The following is a 21,654-nucleotide window of genomic DNA, read 5'->3' as shown; positions in this document are numbered from 1 at the left end:
CTTTTTGTAGTTTGTTTCAACATCTAGTATCTTTGCTACTAACTCCTTATTTCTCATTTGTGTTTGTCTAGTTTCAGTTTCTAGCTACTAGCTCTCGTCGTACTGGAGACTATTCTGTAATTTGCTATGCATAAAATCATTTTTATATCGTAGTCAGATCATTCCTCAACTCTTTTTTCTGATTAATTAAAGAAACTGAGCCTGAATAATCACATTCTAAGAAATTACCTGCAGCCCTAATATGAAGTGTTGGTTCCTCCCTTCCCTTCACTAAATTCTCCACATTACCTTCGTATTTCTTTTTAAACTGCTAATACAGAATTCTGGACATCATCTCACTATCAATCTTACCAGATGAAAGTATATGAATACCTCCCTTCTATATTCTGCTCAATAATCTCATTAAGGCTTTTTACCAAATCATTGTACCGGGTAAGCATCATTAGCGTGCTAGACAGTAACATCTAGGGTCCCTTTCCCATGAAAGGTTAGACCAGCTGATCTTTCAAGGTCCCTTTCAACCTGGGCTGTTTTATGACTAATTACTGTTTGACAAATCCTTCTAGTGTCACTATTATACAGTTCCCCATTCTGCATACATGCTTCTTTTTATACTTGAGACATTTATTACTTTCCTGAAGAACTGCACTGTGTTTGTTGATACCTGCTCTCTTCAACACTGAAGTGATTTGCACGAATCATGTTCTTATAAACAATTTTTAAAAGACATTTGAATCTGAGATTTGTTGTACCAACAACCACATGCTTGCTGTTTGGCTTGCTAGTTGTAGAAAGACTTTTTGTTTCTCTGATTTTTGAAAAAATATCTCAAGTGATATTTTCGATGTTCTGTGTTCATCTAATTTCTGTGCTCAACTACTTACACTGTCAAAGCTAACATACGCTAATTTACTTCAAAAGAAAAGATCTGAATTTAGCCCTACTGCCTTTTAGATAAACCAGCTAAATAAAGGAAGATGCATGTCAAACCAAATATTGATTTTCTAGTCCTTTCCCACCTTGGAAAAAATCATATACCTTGAGACTTCTCTCTCAAGCATAACAGAGATTCTGTGAAATATCCTATACCCATCAAGAATTGCTGCAAACTAACAGACAATGGAGAAATACAAAATGGTTTGGTACATAAAAGGGCTTTATTCATGCCCAAAGGAGAAAAAGAATTCTCTGCATTTATAAAATGCTAGTCTTTTTGAAGACTGAATGTGTTGTTTTACCAGTAAAACATTCAGTACGGTTGAATGCTAGCATCTGGCTACACTGGATACTATCTCACCCAATTTATAATACTGACAGCATGGGTGAAAATAGTAATAGCTGTTGAGGGCAGAAGAGGCTTTCTTTGGAAATAATTTTAAAGATGACACACTGGATGTGAAACACTTCAGTTTTGGTTTTTCTGCTTTCTTTTTTAATATGAATTTTATAATGATGGTGCGAGCTGAACAGAGCTATGCAGGGGAGTGCAAAGAAAGAAAAACAGTGCAATGAAAGGCTAATCTTACTAAAGCATGGAATCAAAAATTCAGAACACGTTGTTTCTAATTCTACGTTACCACAGATTTTCTAATAAGTCACTGCCCATCTGTACTTTGATCTATGGCTTGATTTTCACAGGGATTTTTCAGTCATGCTAGATTAAATACTCAGAGTATCAAGAAGTGTTAGACATTCAGCAACTTCTAAGGTATTATAAGGAGTCATTGTCATCAGTCAAATTCGGGGCTTATTATGGAAGGCACGGTACAAAAACATACAAAGAACCAGTTCCATGTCTGATTAAGATTTGCATATGTACCCGTTAGGCTTGCAGCTTACTAAAATGTTAGAATTAAGTAACCTGTCATAGGCATGGAACCTAGGAAAATCCAGAATTTCTACGAAATGCAATAAAGTCACATACAGAAAGATAAAAATCAAGAAGAATTAAGAGAGATCTTGTTAGCACAAAATATGATCAAAACTATGTTGTATGAAGATAGGACTTTTTCCCCCCACCTCCATTTCGAATTTCTGCCTGAATCAGCTCCTGTTTCAGCCCTTCAATTTCTTTCTTCAGTTTAGCATTTTCCACACGGAGCTTCTTCTCTTCTCGGAGAGATGCCTGCAAGACTAAAGTTGACACTATATTAAAAACGACAGGTTTCAATAATCAGCATTCATCATTTGGCAAACAGAGGTTTTGTTTTCAGAGCAAAGTGAAACATGGTGAGCCAAACACTAAAAAAGTGGAAACTTTCAAGGACTGTATCATCAGAAATATTTTTGAATCCTGTTTTTGTTGAAATAGCCATTTTTTTTACAATACTTACGTACTCAAGTTGCCTCTCAATATACTAGCTTCTCAGTCCCCTAAATAGACTCACAAGAAAAAATTCCAAGAAACCTATTTGAAAAAGCTTTAACATGTTTGTAATATGGAGCACCTTAATTCATGGATACCGATATGTACAAAATATCAAAGTTGAAGGTATGATACGCTTGAGAGAATCCCATAGTGGTGAAAAAGCAGTAACGCATTCAGGCAAATGCATAGTCTCCCATTCTTCCTGACTCCCTTTCTCCCCCCATACAGAATTGTGTCCTACCAAATTTCCATAATCTGTTTGTGTCATGAATCCTTCCTCATTCATGCCTTTCTTATTTCAGAATAAGCAGCTTAAAAAAAAACCCACAAACCACAAGACAGTGAAGCGGTGCTACTATTACAAGCTTTATCTTGGAGAACTCGAAACACACTTAAAAGGCTGACGGCACCAATAAAGTTGTCCATGTTCTCATTTTTTCCTATGAGTATTTAATGTTAACCATCTGGTTAATAAGTTTATCATAAGATAGATTATTCCTTACTAGCTTTCTCCTTGAGCAGAGCAACTTGTTGCTTGAGGTATTCAATAACTTGATCGGCCTCTGCACCCTTCTGCTCCAGTCTGTTCAGCACTGCATTGTTGGCTGCCATCTTTACCAAGAAACGGCCTAAAAACCTAGACAAACAACAGACAGTCTAAAATTAATGACTTCTTAACGTAATAACACTACCATCTCTTACCACATGAAGCAGTTCTAAAATCAGTTGCTGAACAAGAAAATTTGCTAAGTGAATAAGCTGGGCTCCCACCTCCTAATGCAAAGCCCAAACAAAAAGCAATGCTAAATGGAATCTGATGTTTGATACCTGCTTTCCAGTATTTTGGAAGAAAAGCTACTTTTCTTCCCAGCTGCAGAAAACATGTTCTTCCTTCATGAAACAGAAAAAATTCCACCTTCTCAGAAAGAAAGGTCCGAATAAATTGGGAAAAAAAGGAAATAAGAGGGAAAGGTTGGACAGGAGAACCCTGTATCCTGTTTTTTAGCTAAAAAATTTATTAAGCATATGCAGAATTTTATTGAGACTAAGAAAATAGAAACATCCCACAAAAATTTCCGAACTTTTCTAATAAATTTATTTAGAATATACTGAATACTTCATACATTGTGGTTGTGCATACATTAAGAATTTACTGTTATTTTACTTTTAAGCAGAATTCATCAGTATTTTTACTCATCTCGGATTAGTACAACTTTTACTGCAGGTTTACACCTTCAGAGTTATTTTAGCACTGATTTAGATTGTCTTGTTTCCACTGAAATGGAAGGCCAGGCACCCAGGTAACAAACTAAAGAAGCAGGAAACTCAGAAGACCAGTAAAGGCAAGAGCACAAATAAATGCTGTCTAACCTTCTTTTAGGACGTTCAACTCGTTTTACTGGGTTTCTCTAATGTTCCAGAAACTAGCTATGCCTTGTGTACAGCCCTTTGAAAGCTACTAAATTTGGCCTACTTCCTTCTCTGCAACATTTGTGTCTAACCATAAAAGCTCAAATAGTAACAACAGAATAATGAAATACAGTTACAGTCACTCGTATCTGCAGCAGATAGTGCTTTTACCCTCCCACTCAGTATCTAGATGAAGAAAGAATCGGTACTAACAGCTGCCTCATCTGTAAATCAAGAAAGAAAACTGATTATAGGTGGGAAGGAAAGACGCCTTGCAGATCTTCACAAGCAACGGTGATCTAATTCCTGTGAATTTGCCCATCAGCTGCAACAAAGAACTGGTAAGAAAATGGCGATCCGGATGCATGCATTGGCTCCTCAACTATATCAGAGCCCAAAAATGCCTTTTCTCATACCAAATGGGCAGAAAACTTCCCATTTTTTTGCAATATTATTCTGACACTATGACCTAAATCTGTTTTTAACGTACGAATATTCTCTGTTGGGATTTGCAACAAAAGCCATGCTGAAGACAAAACAGGTTTAGAAATAACTGGAAGGTGAACAGATACAATCACACTCATGCCAGTGTCAACATAGAACCTTTGCTGCACTCTCAGTATCAATTTACATTTGATATCTGATCTTCTATTACAAAGAACTCAATTCTACACAGCTATATATCTTTAAAAAAAAAAAAGGCGGCAAAAGACAATGAATCAGGAATAGGGTAATTAAAAGTTCTCAAAGTAAAATTCACAAAGCCAGAGAGGGATACAGTAGTCAGATGATGCATGGGGTATATTACTCCTGCAGAAGTGATGAATGAACATCTTGCCTTCTTTGCAACCTAATGCAATCAAAGTCTGTTTTACACACACCGCTTTGCTTAAAGATGTAAGAGTATTTACTGCCATCATACCTTCCACTCATCCACAACAGATTTTTCTTTTAAAAGAAAGAAACTCTCGTGGAGAGAAGAGCAGTAAAATCATCTTTCCAGGACAACTAAAGTAATTTTAATATTAATCCCTGCTAATAAGAAAATAATTTTGTTTTCATGTGCAGTCTGAAAACAGAGGGTTTTAAAAAGGAAAACAGCGATTCCAATAAGTTACTGATTTAGATGTCAAATGGAAATAGTCATAAAACTATTATGGCACAACACAGCATAATACAAAGCCTGGGGTATTATTGTCTGCATACCAGTAAGATTTCTTGCAAGCTACATGTTCTCTCAGGGAAACACAATACTAACAGTGGAAACTTTGCCAACAACAACAGAAATGCTACTAAAACTTCAAAGTGAATAGAATTGGTACATTTTATAGGTTTTAACCAAGTTGGTTAATGAACTGAAGATCTGGAAACGAAGTTACATGATTACAATGGGTAGGCATTTTCCCACTTGTCAAATAAATTTCTGTAAACCTAGTGTTATAACAATAACACAAAGGAATAGGTATTTCCAATACTAATATAGAGAGCTAACAGGCTGAAACGAACTGCTGCACGGGCACAGGAACCCATACAGCAGAGTGATAAAACTGTATCTAAAAAGGGCATATTAAAAAAAAAAAAAAAAAAAAATTAAGATCCACCCTCTATTATAAAACACAAAACACATTAAAAACATTAGCACTGCAACAAAGGTTACAGTCGATGATTTTTTTTTACCTTTCCCCTCTACTACCCTGACACCCCTCCACTACACACACACACAAAAAAAAAACCCCAAACCTCAAACAACCAACTCCTATTGATGATACACAAACTAAAAATAGGAAAGAAAACCAGGAATAATATAGCTTAAAAAACAGAATCATATCTTATTACAGACACATTCTGACCTGTTTTGCAGAAAATGTTCCAGAGACCAACTGAAAGTAAAGTCACTTCATACAATTGTGCCTAACAAGCTGCTTTCCCTTCAAACAAAAAATAGTTCTGAAAAACAAGTAAGGAGTAGCTATATTCAGACCTTCTGAAAAGGGTAACCTCCTGAAGTTACCTGGTTGCTCAGCTGAGGGAAACTGTTTCATCTCAGACCTCTGAGGACTACTTTGTAACCTGCAAGACATTCAGAACTGCTCCAAAACCCACTCGCTCCACTATAATGGAACTCAATCTTCAAGTAAAAGACTCAAGTCCTGCAGTTATTCATGAAGTTACGTATCAACACATAAAAGTTGTTTGATTTCTCATCATTCTACTTGCTGATTAAGAGTTGCCTATCTTTTTAAAAAAAAAAAAACCAAAAAAACAAAAAAAAACAGAAAGCACTGCCTCCTGCAGTCTTCTAAATAGCTGCAGTACCCTCACAGGAGAAAACAGGCATTATTCTACTATGTTTCTCAAGAACATGTAATGTGGAAGGGTCCCCAAAGTGGCGAACTTTCTATAATAAATCAAGACTTCTCATATTGTACAAATTACCCCCAAATTTCAACATGTTTTACAAATACTGGTTTATCAACATTGGCCTAGACCTTAGAATATATCCAGATCAAAAAATGAACACACCAAGAAGATGCTAAAAACATAAATCTTGTTGTAGCTTACTCTTCGATATTAATATTCTCTGTTTTTAAAAGCAAGAAAAAGCCAAAACCCCCACAAAATTAATGACAAGATTTAAAACTTAAACTCTAAAAACTGTTTTTGGAATCTATCCATAGTCTGAACATGGAACCACTTACTTTTCACTATTGGAAAAGCAATCATTTAACAAAAAAACAGAAATTGGAAGCCAACTGATTCCCAAAACCTAAAATAATTAGCTCTAAGCATTCCTTTTTCCAGCTGGAGATTTAAAAAAGCTCAGTATTGCGAAGTTCTCAGCTTCTTCTTGCAATGCTTTTGTTAATGTCAACACACAAAGTAAGATTACTAACTGTACGAGATCTAACCTGCAGGCTGCTTAGTAAGACTTACTGCCTACAGATCAACGTGTTCTCCATGTATACATCGAGTACATCTATCACAGTGATGCAGCTTTATTTCAGCATTTTCAATTCAGTCAAATTTTATGCTGCTCTCTTAGGCGACACGCATCTTATTTCTTGTTCTCATTCTTTCTCACAGGCCTTAACACAACACAACCAAATGCCATGTGCATTTCACTTGGTCACCCTGGGCATGTGTTGAGACAAGAAGTTGCCAAATTTTGTCTCAAATGATGTAAAAGGAGACAAAATCACCACAACTGCCTGCTTCTCCTCTCTTCCTCTCCCACATATACACTAACTCCTCCACAGTAAGAGGGTAAACTTTCACAGCTTACCACACCTGGGCAGCATTCTTCATTGCACAGCTGCTTTGCTCTGACCCATCATTGCTCTTTGCTTTGTGCTAGCAAAATACTTCACAGGAATCAAGTATTTCTACAGCAAAGCCAATCCTACTGATCTTTAGTAAAGAGCAGATAGCAATCACAAGATGGCCCAGACAGCATAAACATATGCCTTACAGAGAATGCCATGTTTATGAATAGCTGCCAACCAAGACCTAAGACCAGGCAAGGAGCCACTACAGGAGAAAATAAAAGTCTGCGAAAAGACATGTCTCCTTTTCAATTGAGATGCTCTGTTCAAATTAAAAGTTTGTCATTATGAAGCAGAACCAGTGGGATCAGCCTTATTCTAAAAGTCATCGACAACACAAAGGTAATTTCTCCAATGCTAAATAAAGTTCATTAGTTTAAACTACAGAAAAATATTTAATGGCAATTCCTCTTCCTAAGCTTTTGGTATTAAGTCTCAAGCAACTCTCAAATTAAACTCCTTTTATTCTTCCATGAGATGTCTCAAGACGCTTTATTGTGTCCAACTTTATAGCAAAGTATTCTACCTTCTGTTAAAGATAGAACGTATCAACAATCACTTTGTTTCTGCAAGAAGTGTGTTCAAAGACTTCTATCTGAGCATCTTTTTTGAGTATGGTCATTTCTGGCAGACAATCTTACAAAAACCCATAAATATAACAAAACGTGCCAGCTGTTTGCCAGACTCTGCTTTCCTATGCTTTGCACTTCTATGAACTGTCAGGACACAGTGAATCAGATTTAAGAATCTCACATCACACCCTTCTATTCTGCAAAGTAAGGAACACTAGTGAGCAGATCAAAACAGAAAGAAAAAAAAAAAAGAAGAGTGGAACTATGTTATCTTTTGCTAAACCAAAGTATCAGTGCAACTAGGAAATTGTTGTAACTTGTCCCATCTTCTCCTGTCTCAGGGAATTGAGATTCATGCTTTAAAAATCAATTTTCTCTTACAGGTTTCTCCTAACTTCTCATAAAGTATTCTAGACCTGATGCCATAAAAATCTTCGGCTAAGATTTACAATATCTGATTTGATTTCACATTTTTGGTAGAAAAACTTAAGGTTTAGTTTTCAAAACTATGAAAATTTAAACAATTAAAAAAATAAATGAGGAGAGCTACACAACTAATTAGTTTTGAGATCAAATCTTAGTTTTAACTTCATCATCTCCCTACTTCACTCTAATGTTCACAGAAGATCAGCAGCAGCTCTCAATTTGTCATTAGGGAGGCAATGGTCTATAACATTTAGTTACAAATTTGCAGCAATGTAATTCTATTGCTAGGACATTTTGGAAATCAGCGATGTTCACGAAGTTTCATGCACTTACCTTTCACTACTACAAAAGGTTGGGTCTTTCACTGGTTTTATACCTGTTACACATTGTAAAATGCAATCATGACTTTTACACCCAAATATTCCTTCTCAGGAAATGCAATTCTAAAAGATTAAATGTTTCTAGGCTTCAAAAGACAGAGAAGAATCAGATTTACTTATTGGAAACACAGGTTTTCCACAGTTTTATCTGTGGAAAAATATAATTCCTCAATGGCAAAACAAAGGAAAACATGAAGCTGTTCAAAAACAGGTTTCAAAAAACGTGCCTTTGAAACCCATATACAAGTAGGCTAAGGTATCAGTAAGCAACAGTTGAATGCTGAGAAAGAAACCAGAAGTATCTTAGATATTAGACACAACTTTTGCATTGCTTGAGACTACTTAATCACAATCAAAGCCCTAGTTTCCTTGTTATAATAGAGCAAAAAGACATAGTGCACTCCATTACACTTAGATATCATTTCATCCACATTGAAAAGACAGGCGCATATCAGTTAAGATTTAACTATCAGCTCATCATCTGTCTTTCACAATTAAGTATATTGTTAGCTCTGTAAAGGAAGAACATAGGTTTCTTGAATCTCACATTGTCAAAGTAAGTATACACAACTAAAAATATGGTTTAAGGCCCTAAGCAAATATGTGTAAATGATCAAAATATAGACCCTCACCTAGGTCCTTCTCCGCATACAGCAAAGGAGAACTACCAAAATATTTTTGGCAGAACAATGGTAAATACTTGAAAAGCAACAACTAGCAATGATAGCACAATTTAAAGAACAAAACAAAAACAAACAAAAACACACCAAAAACCACTGTATTTTTTGTCAAGATTTTGAGCAATGTTGATAAATTGCAGTGTAAAAAATCAAAATCTAGAAATTATTAGCAAATAAATCATCACGGAACCTCATTTTTGACTCTCAGTACTAGATAAGTGACCCCCTACCAGGTACTAGAAATGTGGCACTATAAAAGATCAAAGGAAATTTTAACTATTATCCTTGTATTTTGCTAAAGAAAGAACGCTCTTTTTAATATGAGCAAAATGGAATTACAGTCTAAAATGTAAGAAGGTATTGTAAGGTATGGCAATACAGTTTTGCAGACTTGTAATTTCAAAAAGACGTAAGAATTCTATCTTCCTCATTCTCCCCAAACAAGTAATTGCTATAACTGGGGCTTTAAACATTTGAATAGCCCAATTTTTTTTTTTTTCTTGAGCAATTAAATAGAATTTTTAAAGTATTCATAAACTATAAACTCCTGCATAGTCAGTATTGAAAGCGATATGCCAAGCAGCAAATTATTAGGCAAAGTTGTACATTTCTGCCATATGTTATTTCAACTCACATCTTTTGCACTAAGAGAGTCAGAATAATTGCTTTGCAGATTTCCAAACAACTAACATGTCTAACACAGTCCATCCAAGAAGCAATGCCAGCCCTAAGGAATGATTTGCTAGCTCTGGAGACTACAGTTCAACCCTTCTGGCTGCCAGATAAATCAGGCTCAATCCCAGCTGCAGACAGGTCTTTTAGTAGTCCTAAGAGTCTATCCTTCCCTATTTTAAAGGGCTGTAAATAGTAAAAACACACACAACCAGACTTTTTCATATTGAAAAATACTGCAGCATGAAAGAGATTTTTTTAAAATGTGATGGAATATTGCACAAAAAAGGCCCATCCACTGGTACCAATTTTGAGGCAACAGAAGTTACTCAGTAAATATTATTTTTAAATATGAAGACAAGTCTGTCTTGAAAGGGAACGATGTACCAAAGTCACAAGCAAGTCACAGCATTAATGAGACAGTCAAAAATCAAACCTATGAGAAGCAATGAATGAAGTAAGACAGGCATATGTTAGAACAAATAAAGGTAGAAGCATGAAATTTTTATTTTAAGAGTATTATGACAGGCTTAATTTGAATTAAAATGGATCTCTTGGATCTGTATGGTTGAGATCATTAGAAACTGAAAAGTCAGAAGTAAAAATTATTTCAGTATTTTGTTCAAGTTTGCATTTCAAGATTTAGCAGATGCCACAACTTATTAATTAACTGCATCATATCTTAACACACTATAGCTGCAACATTCAAAAGGTTAAGGTAAGTTAAGAGTACTTGCAATTTCATTCACATCCTGGCTGTAAGCTGGTGCTAAATTTGTATTTAGGGAGAATTTCTACTAATGTTTGTCTTGGTCCAATTTGGAATTAACTTTGTACTCTTTCCCACCTCTGAGCAGACACCCCAAGGACGAAACAAAGCAGAGACATGACTACAAGGAGTTCTGTCCAGGTTAAGACAGAAGTCAAGCGATTTGGATGTTGTTTTTTAACAAACTTTTTGCCTTCAGAGCTACGAAAAATTTTCAGTAACAAAGACTGTATACAAAGTTATATGTAACTTAATTTATTAATCTGAGAAGGCTGCCCAGTAGTTCAATAGACACGGATGGATCACAACACGGCTCAAGAAAAGCAACTTCTTTGCACTGCTTGACTTAAGCCTCAACAGGTTACACACCCACTACATCTGCCAGGTCCCCTGGAAGTTCAGTAGAGATTCATCTGGTTGTGCTTTATAGTGCAGTCTGAAATTTAAGTAGCAGCTCATATGCCAAAACAATTGGACAGCCTTATGTATTTTTTCAGCAGTGTGTATCTTTTGGATCCTGCTGCATTAATATGTTAATAGTACTATCAGAATCTTATGGTAAACGATCACCACGTGCAGAAGGAATTCTCACATAAATCCCATGATGGAAAAGATGCAACACCCACAACATGCTACCTTGTTTCTTTGACCTTAAACACAGGTTTCTAAACCCAAAATACATCCAATTCTTTGGAACAGAAAGCTTACATCAAAAATTAACAGGGTTGTGGGTTGGTTTTTTTTAAATTTATAAAAGCTTAATTTTCCGAACCAGTGTATCCAGTGGTTATCACTGAATTAAAAAAAAAAAAAAGTAGCTGCTACTCATGCCTCAAAGTATCCTCATAAAACTGCCTTGACAGGTGATGGACTTTACAGTTACAGACACACATATGCCTATAAATTCAGAAATATAAGTGGACTCAGCTGCATCTGGACAAGTCTGCAAGGTCAGCATATGCCACAGGAACTCAAAGAATCTGTACTGCGGTTCACCCTCTAGGGTTTTACTGGGGAGTGAAAGCTTTAGGTTACTGTTATAACTATAAACTATCCATAAATCAGATAGCAGAAGAATAATCAGAACTGCACTGAAATCTACCTGTTGATACCAAGTAGAACACTGTTTCTTAGGTATTTTATTGATTTTTGTAACTTTATCCTAAAAAAAGTGAGCATTCACACTACCTCCTTAATTAAGAACAGGCACAGCAGTTATAAAAAGCTAAAGAAGAAAGAAAAGTTTACTCCCTCTCCCTAAGACAGGTCTCACTTGAGAACAAAAATACATTTTAAAAGTATCTCTCAAAATCTAATCTTTTTCTTTTGGGTCTGTCAGAGCGATAAGGATAATAACCCTTGTCAAAAACCCTAGCTGCTAAAAAGACATTTTAAAGATACCTTCTCCTCAGAAACTTGAAGAGTTTGGAAATAAGAGTACCATTAAGCAATGTATTTTATGTCAGCAATAGTCTGCAAAATAATGGTATTGGTTAGGTAGTTCACAGGAACACTGATCCCCTTTTTCAATTTTAATTCACAATACTCATTAATGTCTGAAACCTGCCTACTAGTTATCTTACATTGTTCAACTGTGGTAAAAAAGAATCTTGAAATTTATTACTTTTACATTAATATTGTCTTTTCTACATGTAAAAGTAGTATCTTGTAGCACAGCTAAAGGAAAACAGGATTTAACCATTCAGTTAAAGCAAGTGCTAAGCTTAAAAATAACAATTATTAATTATTCATGAAAGCATTCAGCAGACATCATGCAGATGTACAGCAAAAGAATTGGTGTTCTCTAACTACAACCCCATTAACAATTGCTGGTATTTACTGAGGCAGAAACCTTAAGTATTCTTTTATGTGGGCCAAATAAAAGCTGAAGAAAATGAAACCTGAAAATGTGCATGTTTGCATGCGTGTGTGTCTGTGTGTAATCAATACAAGAATAATGGCACACATCTCTTAATGGGGAGCAACAAAGCTGTCAAACAAAGCTTTGAGGAGAAAAGCAGTCCTCACCAAACTTTAAGCCTGCAGTTGCAGTATGCTATTTACGTAGGCAAAACCCTCCCACACACATTCAATGACCCAGTTTCATTCATCACACAAATAATTGTACTTTCCAGTGTTGAATTTATTCACATAATACAGGAGGACGATATTTTGATGAAAATCTTCTATAAGGATACTAACTTAACCTGCGCAGAGAAAATTATTTATTCAGCTTTGGAGTGAAAAGTCTAAATTAACTTTTAAATCTAAAGTGGTCTGACAACAACTAATCCTCAGCAGCCAGAAGCAGTTACATGTCACTTCAAAACCACATGCCAGCAGTATCTACCACTGCTGGCACATTCCCGGCATCAGCCTCAAAACACAGGTCTTTCCTTTCATCAAGTACAGAGTGAAGAGACTTAAAATTCCTAGCAAGCACCTCATCTACTTAGAAAAATCTCCAGATATAGCTATTAAGTATTGCAACTAACCACCTTGTGGATCAATGATTTTAACTTGTGTGGTAGAAATACACAGAATATTTTTTCCCTTTTGGAGATAAAAGAAAGGAACTCTGAAGAAAAAAGTTTTCAGTAGATTTACATTTCTGCAGATGAAGACTTCCCTATTCTCAGAATGAAAACAAACCAACCAACTTCTGAAGCAAAGACTGTACAGCAACTACCTGTCAATCACTTCTAAAAAAAGTGCACGAGTAACAATTCAAAGGCTACTTGAAATCAAAATGCCAGCTTTCCTTCTGCACAGACATGAACATCCACCAAAGGGTTATATTATTATGTAGCTATTTCAGATCTTCTACTGATTTGAAACAAGAAATTTTTACAGAAAGGTGTCCTTTGTATACAAAAAACCCCCACCACTTTTTCCTGTACAGCAAATGTTGCTTATATTTAACATTTTTCTTTTTAAAATGAGAATCATTTAATTCTTATTAACAGAGAACCACCGCTCAGATTTTATACATTTATTTCACATTTTGAAAGCCAAATCAGTTTGCCAAGACTGATAAATCAAATGTAAACCCCCTGCAAACAAAAGACACTTTTGACTGTTGTAGTTATTCTAGCTGACACACAGAAATGACCTTCCCAAACCAAAGAGGAAGATCTTGAAAGGGTTATTTTTGGCCTGAGTTATTTTCTATATTCTAAATTAGAGGGGAACATCAAGAGTTTTTTGGATTACGGTTTAGCATCCCTTGCAAAACTCTAGCTGTTACAGGACAGCACCCCCACCTTCTTCTCTCTGCTAATTTAGTATTGGATACATTCATGAATAACTTCTCACAAAAATATTCACACACTGGTACTGAAAAGAACTAAGTTAGGAACATCACAGTTACTAAATATCTGTTTTTATGAGCACTTGACAGCCCAATTTCAAAGTAAGTATACTCAGTGGTCCTTTGGGCACAGTCAAAAATAGCAACATGGTTATTGAGTTCATAGTATGTTAGTCTAGGCAAACTTCCGGATCACATCTTCTATAAATACTTCAGCACTGCTTGAGAGAAAGCACAGCAATATTGTATCTTTCAATGGTACCAAAAAAGTAAGCAGTCCTGTAATTGCCTTTCAGAACCTTCTTTGTAGTTGTATGTAGTAAGAAGCATTTGAGGTTCACAGCTTTTAAAACTTCTAGGATGAAAATTATTTTCCCCTCTTTTAATACTAGATCTGTGCAGAGGAAAAAAAAAAAAAAACAAACCAACCAACCCCTTGTGCACTCATCTTGGACATTGAAAGGGCTGATGTCAGCTATTAAGACTGACGGCATCTGACAGAAAAATCCTCCAAGCAGCTTTCAGGGAATAGCTGCATTCCATCTATGGATTCAAAGCTTCTTTTGTTTCCATACTTTAAGACAAATTGAGCTAAATTATAATTTTGCTGTGTTCTAAATTATTCTATTAAAAATCCAACCATTTTAAAACAATTATTTTCAGTTAGAATATCTTGGGTTAGCGTCTTCAAAAAAGTGCAAATTTGCAGGTAAGTTCTCAGTAAAATTTAATTATAAGCTATATGTAAAGAAAAAAAAAATCTGTGCCTAGTTCTTATCATTAGCATTATTTTATAGATGGTCATATGGATGTGAAATTACTTACCCACTGTGATGTAGCAGGGCAATTCAACCCCTAAGAAAAGATTAATTTCCCTGATGTACAATTCAGTGTCATATCCTAGTTGGCAACGGTGGCTTCCTTAGTGTGTGACTGTTGCCAATTACCAGAGCACTTCACACAAAAGGTTTGAAACCTTACAGTAGGACAAGCATTACAAGGACAAGCCTTACAAGGACGAATGTGAACTTACAGCCTTCACTCCAAAGCAGCTGCTACCAAGCCAAACATAGTGCCTCCTGCATGCCACGTGCAAGTCCGTGCGCTCTTGTGGGAATAGCAGTCCCTAGCTGCCCCGGCCAACTGAGCTGCTGAAACGATCTGCTCACTTATCTTCAGAGTCTGAAACAATATACCACTACAAAGCTGTATATTAAATTGTAATTGAGAAACACTCTGGGATAGAAATCAGATCCAATGGCCATGGATCGTTTCCGAGAGAGGGTCCTGAAGTCAGAGACTAATCTTTAAACTATTAATTCATACTCAGTTGAAGCTATGTTGGGAAAGCTCCTGATGAGAAGGAAATGGAAATAAAAGTCTTCTATAATGGGTAGGTTTATGCCAAAAGATTGTACCAAATGATCTCAAGAAGAGATTTGCTAACTCGAGGCAATTTTTGATGATGTTTTATGCATTGCCAGCTGCTTTCAAATGTAAAAAGCATCTCAGGATCTGTCTGCTTTCAGATAATTAAGATATGAGACAACACACCAGGGAAGCAGTTATGAGAGGAATCCAATTTTCCTCTAATCCAGCATGGAATCTCTGTCAGGTTTTTTCCAGCATTCTGAGGAAAGAAGAACGGGTTCTTCTACATGAATTGTGTTTAACGGATGATAGTTAAATACAGTATGTATTGCTTTCTAATATGAATGTTAGTGTCAGCTTCCCTCTCTACAGTTTTTGAAGTCAATAAACAGTTTCTAGGCTGTTAATTTATATAAAGTGGCCTAAGAACTTAAGAATTGTATACGAAGTTGTGGAGTGTAACACAAATTGTAAAAGCTAGGTCAGCAGAAGGTATCTCTTTTCTGGAATTTCTCTCTGAAAATTGTACACAGCAAAGACGAATTTATCCAATTCCCATTTCAGTAAGGTATCAAAGTCATTTTCTTTAGAAACAGCAAGTGTCAGCAATTGATTACAGCTGCTGTTACAGACCCCCATTGATGCATTTAATCATCAAAATAGATCAATTTCAGACTATCATGACTCTAGGTTGTAAATGTAACTTAAGAGAAACCGTATCTTTCATCTCGCTAGGCAGAGATGATTCCCTCACTTATTCCTTTAAAAGTAATTCATACCTTTATTAATAATGTTCACACTCCGTATGGACAATAAACGTTTTTTGGAGAAACATCCCCTCCTCAGTTTCTATGGACAGAATGGGTGACCTACCCTCACCAGAAGGCCACTGACCAACTGACAATATTCTGACAAAAGAGAATGAAGCAAAACAAACCACAAATGTGCAAGTGAACAACTGGAAGGTGCTCTGCTCCAAGACTTCAAAGAAAATATTATTCAGATGCTCACTTATTTTCCTAGTTACTTTTATCCCCCCCATTCCTGCCTTGATCCCATGGTAGGAGACAAGATTTGTTGAATAACAGAAGAGGAACAGAGCCAAGGACATTCAAGAGGAACAACACACATGACAATCCAGAAACAAATTATTTGGTGGTCACACACTACTGCTAATGCAGCTCAATGTTAGCCTGTAAGCAGCAGCATTACAATTATTGGAGTAGATTAATTACCATAGCAAAATAAATAGCATACAAAGGAACAAACGAGTGATGGAAAAAGAAGAGGAGCAATTCATTTTGAACCAGCCAGTTATTTAAAATACGATCAAAATTGAAAATACAATCAAAAATTGAAATTGCAAACTATTTTACAAGCTAGCAATAGAAAGTAAGAGGACACTCAGATCTGAAACAGCCACCATCTGCCAGTCCTGAAAGGCATGCCATTTTTAAGATGGCTTCTTTGGGGGGGGGAAGTAAAAACTGGCATTTAGAAAAAATCCTATAAACTGATTTCTTTTTGTGTTGGCCAATCACCTGGTACTACAGAGTATCACCCAGGAGCAGGCCATGACTTGCATCATAAGCAACTGTCCCCTAGAACACTGAACAGGGATCTGGCACACTGAATTTTGTCATCAGGAATGACAGCGATTGCCGTACCTAAAACCACAGTTATTACTGATTACAAATTTCTAACCATACTGAATTTATATGCATTTGTCAGAAGCACAGAGCACGTTCAGGCAAGGAACTTTTCTTATTTAAATAAAAACATGTATGCTTGGATAGTTTAGGAATACTCAAATGAATATGGTGACAATCTCAAAACATTTGGAGCTGTCATGCTACGCAAGCAAACTAGCGCATTTTTATTATGCTCAAAAAGTGCTTTCCCTTGTTTTGTCTATCAGATGTATTCAATTGACTGAAACCACACGGGCTACATTTTCAGGAGGGAAATACCTGCTTGCAAAATGTTTCAGACTTGTTATGGACTTCACCATTAGAAGACTTTATGGCTCAAAAAGTGTAAAGGCAACTAATGAATTAATCAAGTAACACAACACCACAAACATTACAAAGAACAACTTCTCACCTGGGAATCTATTCTCTTGCCATGCCTCTCCCCTCCAGTTTAAAGGAGAAAAAAAAAAAAAAAATCAGCTCAAACTTGTAATTTCTCTAGAAAAGAAGTGCGAGGGAGACAGGAGGAGATAAAGGAGAGTCAAGTCAGGAAAGGCCTGACTAGCCACATTTTATTATAGGCAAACTGTCTCAGCTGCTCAAGAGACTTCCCAAGCAATATCCACATTGCACTCATGCATACTCAAGACCCCCCACAATTGCCACAGAGATTTGCTTTTGTTCAGATTCTCCTTTCCTGTCTCTCAACTTTCTAAAGACACTTCAAAGATCAAAAAGCTTGAAAGAAGTGTAGTTGTTTAGTCTATAGACGAGAAGATAGATGGGAGACTTGGTCTTGTTCTTCAAATGCAAAGGAAGTTCATATGAGAATGGGACTAAACTGTTCACCAGGTCTACTGCAGACAGGAAAAAGCAAGGAAGATTTAAGTTAGACACTTGGAAAACTTTCAAGTAAGAGTAAAGGACTGAACAGGCTGGCTATGGAGGTTGTGGAATATCCATTACTGGAAGGTTTTAAAAACAGGTTAGGCAAACAACTGTCAGAAGTGATTAAGGTATAATAGATGAGAATGAACTTGAGATCTTTTGCTCCTCTTCTGCTAAGGTCTTTTCATTACACCCAGCGTTACAAAACCAATAATATCTCCCTCTTTTATATCCCTGCATTTTATTTAACTTTAGAAAACATGTAGGAAAACCTACCCTTCTAATTGTGATATTTCCACATATTCAAGTGTGATTATTTAGGAGAACAAAACACATCAAAGATTTGGTAACTGTGAAAGCAGTATAAATAAACCACCTGTGAAGTAAAACACCAGTGTATTAATTTCACACTCACTCTGAAGAAATTGACCTCTAACATCATAACGCAGACAGTACTATATTTTCTTGTTCTCCAAGAGAAAAGAAAATTCGGAAAACTTTAACTGATGACTTACTGATCTGTGGTTACCAAGCTGTCAGTAAATCATTTTTCAGTTTCTGCTTAAAGGAATTTTTTTTAAAGGAAAGCACTTTTTCCCCAAGCACAAAAAAAAAAAAAACAAAACAAAACCCCCACCAAAAAACCCCCCACAAAAACCAAACAATGAAAGCAGTTTTTTCAGAAGGCTGCTCTGAGTAGTATCCAAATCTTTTTGAAACTATATTAAATTATGAGTAAGGATGGCTTCCACCACACTGGGGGAAAAAAAGCCAGAGACTTTATTTCCCCGCCCCCTACTGTTTCATGCCAATGTAACCATGTAAGTGATTTTTTTTCCCCAACTGTTTAATACTAATGTAACCATGGAAATGAAAACTAAACATCAATTTCACCCTCACCCTCAGTATGACAGGAAATCTAACAAGGGAAACGTTTCTTGGTGACAGTAATAAGAACCATACAGGTAACTGTTTAGAAGGAGAATAAACAGGGGTTTCTGGGGGTCTCTGCTGGACTGTCATCATATAATTCATGTCACTACAAGAAACAAGAGATGCTATTTACTTTGCTCACATCTGCTGTTCCTAGCAGCTGCCCTTTATGCTGACCCCTCAGTTTTATCTGTGTTGTCTAGCATTTGACATTCTTTAAGTTTTAGAAAACACTTCCTTAGAAGAGACAAACATGAACGAATTCATTCACATGGCAGCTGTGACATACAGCAATCAAATCATAATCAGATAAGTTCAAAAATATTATGGTAGATACCAGATTTGTCTTCCTGCACACTTGATCAATCCTTCTTATGACAACTGCTTTACATTATTTTTATTATATAGATATTTCCCCACTACGCTTCCAGGGACTTGTAAAGCAGGTGGGATTTGTAGACACCTAAGAGCTCAATTTTTCTTTTCACTCTTGGTCTAGACAGGTCTTGGATAAAACTTATCTCCTATTTTGCATCTCAATACATTTTTATTTCTTGCCAGTTCAAGATCCACTCTTCATTCTGATGCCATTATTTGAGTTCTTGTCCTCCAGAACATAAAAGCTACCTCTGCTGCTTCTTAGGGCTTTTTCAGAAATGAACAGAGTAACATGCTATCCATAAAATTATTTAGTCTACTTTAATGGGGGGGGGGGGGGGGAGAAAAAAAATCTGAGAAACTGATACTTTTCTAATTTGATTCTACTGCTAATTAGTAAATTTACACAGAGCAGCAATTTTAGAAGTGGTCTGTTGATTCAGAAAGAAAACACCCAAATCACTACAGCTGATTATTACCTTATGTTATCTCTTACTACCTTATAATACAAACTAGTACAGTTCTATAGTATAAAGTGTGCTGCATAATAAAAGTATAGAAATATTTTGAGGCATTTTTACAATATTTCCAGAAACTGTTTTTAAAGCTTCACACCAACTGAAACAATTGTACTGTATCTCAATATATTACAGACTAATATAAAACCAAAGTTTTTTACTTTCTACTTTAGTCCTAACTTAAGAAACACCACCACCACCCCCATCCCCAAAGTCACAACCAACCAGGTCTCTATGGAGTTTATGGAAGAAAAACAAACAAAATATTAAGAGATAATTTGGAAACACTGATCAAATTATTGTGATGATGTATCACTTAAATTAGGAATTCAGTGTGTCAACCATATAGCATAAATTTTGGTGGTAAACATTACAATTAAATGTGTATATATCAACATTCTCTAAATTAGGCCTCTGTTCTTCAAAAATGTGATTCTACCAGGGATATTAAGCAGGCAACTTTAGAAAGAACAAGAACAGGAAAAGGGAGATCTGCCACCAATAACGCCTTGCATGATGGAGCATTACTCACATGCCATTTTATAGTTCTCTTTTCAGGAAAACATAATATTGTGAAACTTCCAGGTCAGTAGAAAGTCAAAAACTCTAGCAGATTAGAATCCCTTGACCAATTTTCAGAAAGAATTTTAAGAAAATGCCATGAATTGATTTAAAGGATTTTGCAAAAGCATAAGAAGCCCTAGGGGATTGCTTGCTTCCCCCCATCATGGCATACAATTAACTTCATTGCTACTCTTCTTGGATAACATATATAATTGAAATAACAATAATGTATTAAACAGACTGCAGTCAAATATATTTAGGAGAAAAGCCATTACACAGAACATCTAAAAGGATGAAGAAACATCCATGGGCTGTTTGGCCCTCCTTCAATAAAGAGGCCCTAGATTAGCCTGCCATTGTTAAATTCATACTAAATTAGAGTTATAATGATGTCAAAGCAACTTCATTATACCTTTCTTCATTAAACTTTTATTTTGCAGATTGTATTCCCACTCACATATGCTTCATCATCAGAAGCATCAAGTCTTAAAGGCTCTAGTCAACTCAAGAGTCCTATTATTTCCAATCTGATGGACTATTTTCGGATTTGCACAATGTCCTTTTTTTAGCAAATATCCTTTTTCATTCGATACCATTCTCTCCAGACTGTCCACTGCTTTCAGTCTGGGGAATGAGAAGTTGTTTCCTTCTCTATTTACATTTAAAGGTGTAAAAGAAACAAATACACCCTTAGCAATATATGGAAAATATACACAAGCTTCACATTTACAACTGGAAAAAGACATTCCAGAGCCCAAATTTGCTTAAGAATTTTGGTTTTGTTTTAAGAATCATTTTGACTTAAATCACTCTGCCTTCAACATCTTGCACCTTCAGGACTCAGTGCTGCTAAAACATCAAAGCAACTCACCAATATTTCTTGAAATTCTTAAAAGTCAAAATTACCATAACATGAATATATTGTTAATTTGCAACAAGGCGGGGAAAATATATTATGATGATATACATTATGATAAAGCTGCGTTGACAAGCAAAGATCCTGGAGGCTAGCTAAAAAAAAACCCAACCAACCAAAAAACAACCCCCACAAATCCAAACCCCCTACTTTACCAACTACTTGATAAGATTTGTCGAAGTTCCATCTCTTACTCATTTCTAAGGACTTATCCCTTTTAATAATATCCAGTATTAAAAATTCAGTTTTAGGACTTTGGTTTTATTTTACAGGTTTTGGCCTTACTTTCCAACAGGTCTGCCAAATAACATATTATTATTTAAACATAACTGGAGAATAATAAAAAAAAGTGAACGATAAGGGCATACAAAAATGGGATGCTATGTTTAATCACTACTGCCTCACCTTACTACAGATTTCATGTAAGTATCCTGAATCACAAAACTATTTGTGAAAACCAGTGACTGTATTAAAAATAATAAATA

At 35.8% G+C, this 21,654-nt stretch overlaps 1 protein-coding gene across 3 annotated transcripts in view; it reads right to left on the bottom strand.

The window, feature by feature from the left end:
* The window catches only part of AIMP1 (aminoacyl tRNA synthetase complex interacting multifunctional protein 1), a 39,922-nt gene that overhangs the window by 17,074 nt on the left and 1,194 nt on the right, over positions 1 to 21,654 (bottom strand). For all 3 annotated transcript variants that reach the window (XM_076336860.1, XM_076336859.1, XM_076336861.1), the window contains exons 2-3: positions 2,872 to 3,005; positions 2,020 to 2,133 (exon numbers count right to left, since the gene is read on the bottom strand). In XM_076336860.1, coding sequence (XP_076192975.1) covers positions 2,020 to 2,133; positions 2,872 to 2,980 — 223 coding nt within the window. In that variant the 5' untranslated portion in view covers positions 2,981 to 3,005. The remainder of the gene's footprint in view (positions 1 to 2,019; positions 2,134 to 2,871; positions 3,006 to 21,654) is intronic.

The sequence above is a fragment of the Aptenodytes patagonicus genome, chromosome 4 (assembly GCF_965638725.1).
Source record: "Aptenodytes patagonicus chromosome 4, bAptPat1.pri.cur, whole genome shotgun sequence".
Taxonomy (NCBI): Eukaryota; Metazoa; Chordata; class Aves; order Sphenisciformes; family Spheniscidae; genus Aptenodytes; species Aptenodytes patagonicus.
This window is presented reverse-complemented; position numbering and strand designations above follow the sequence as displayed.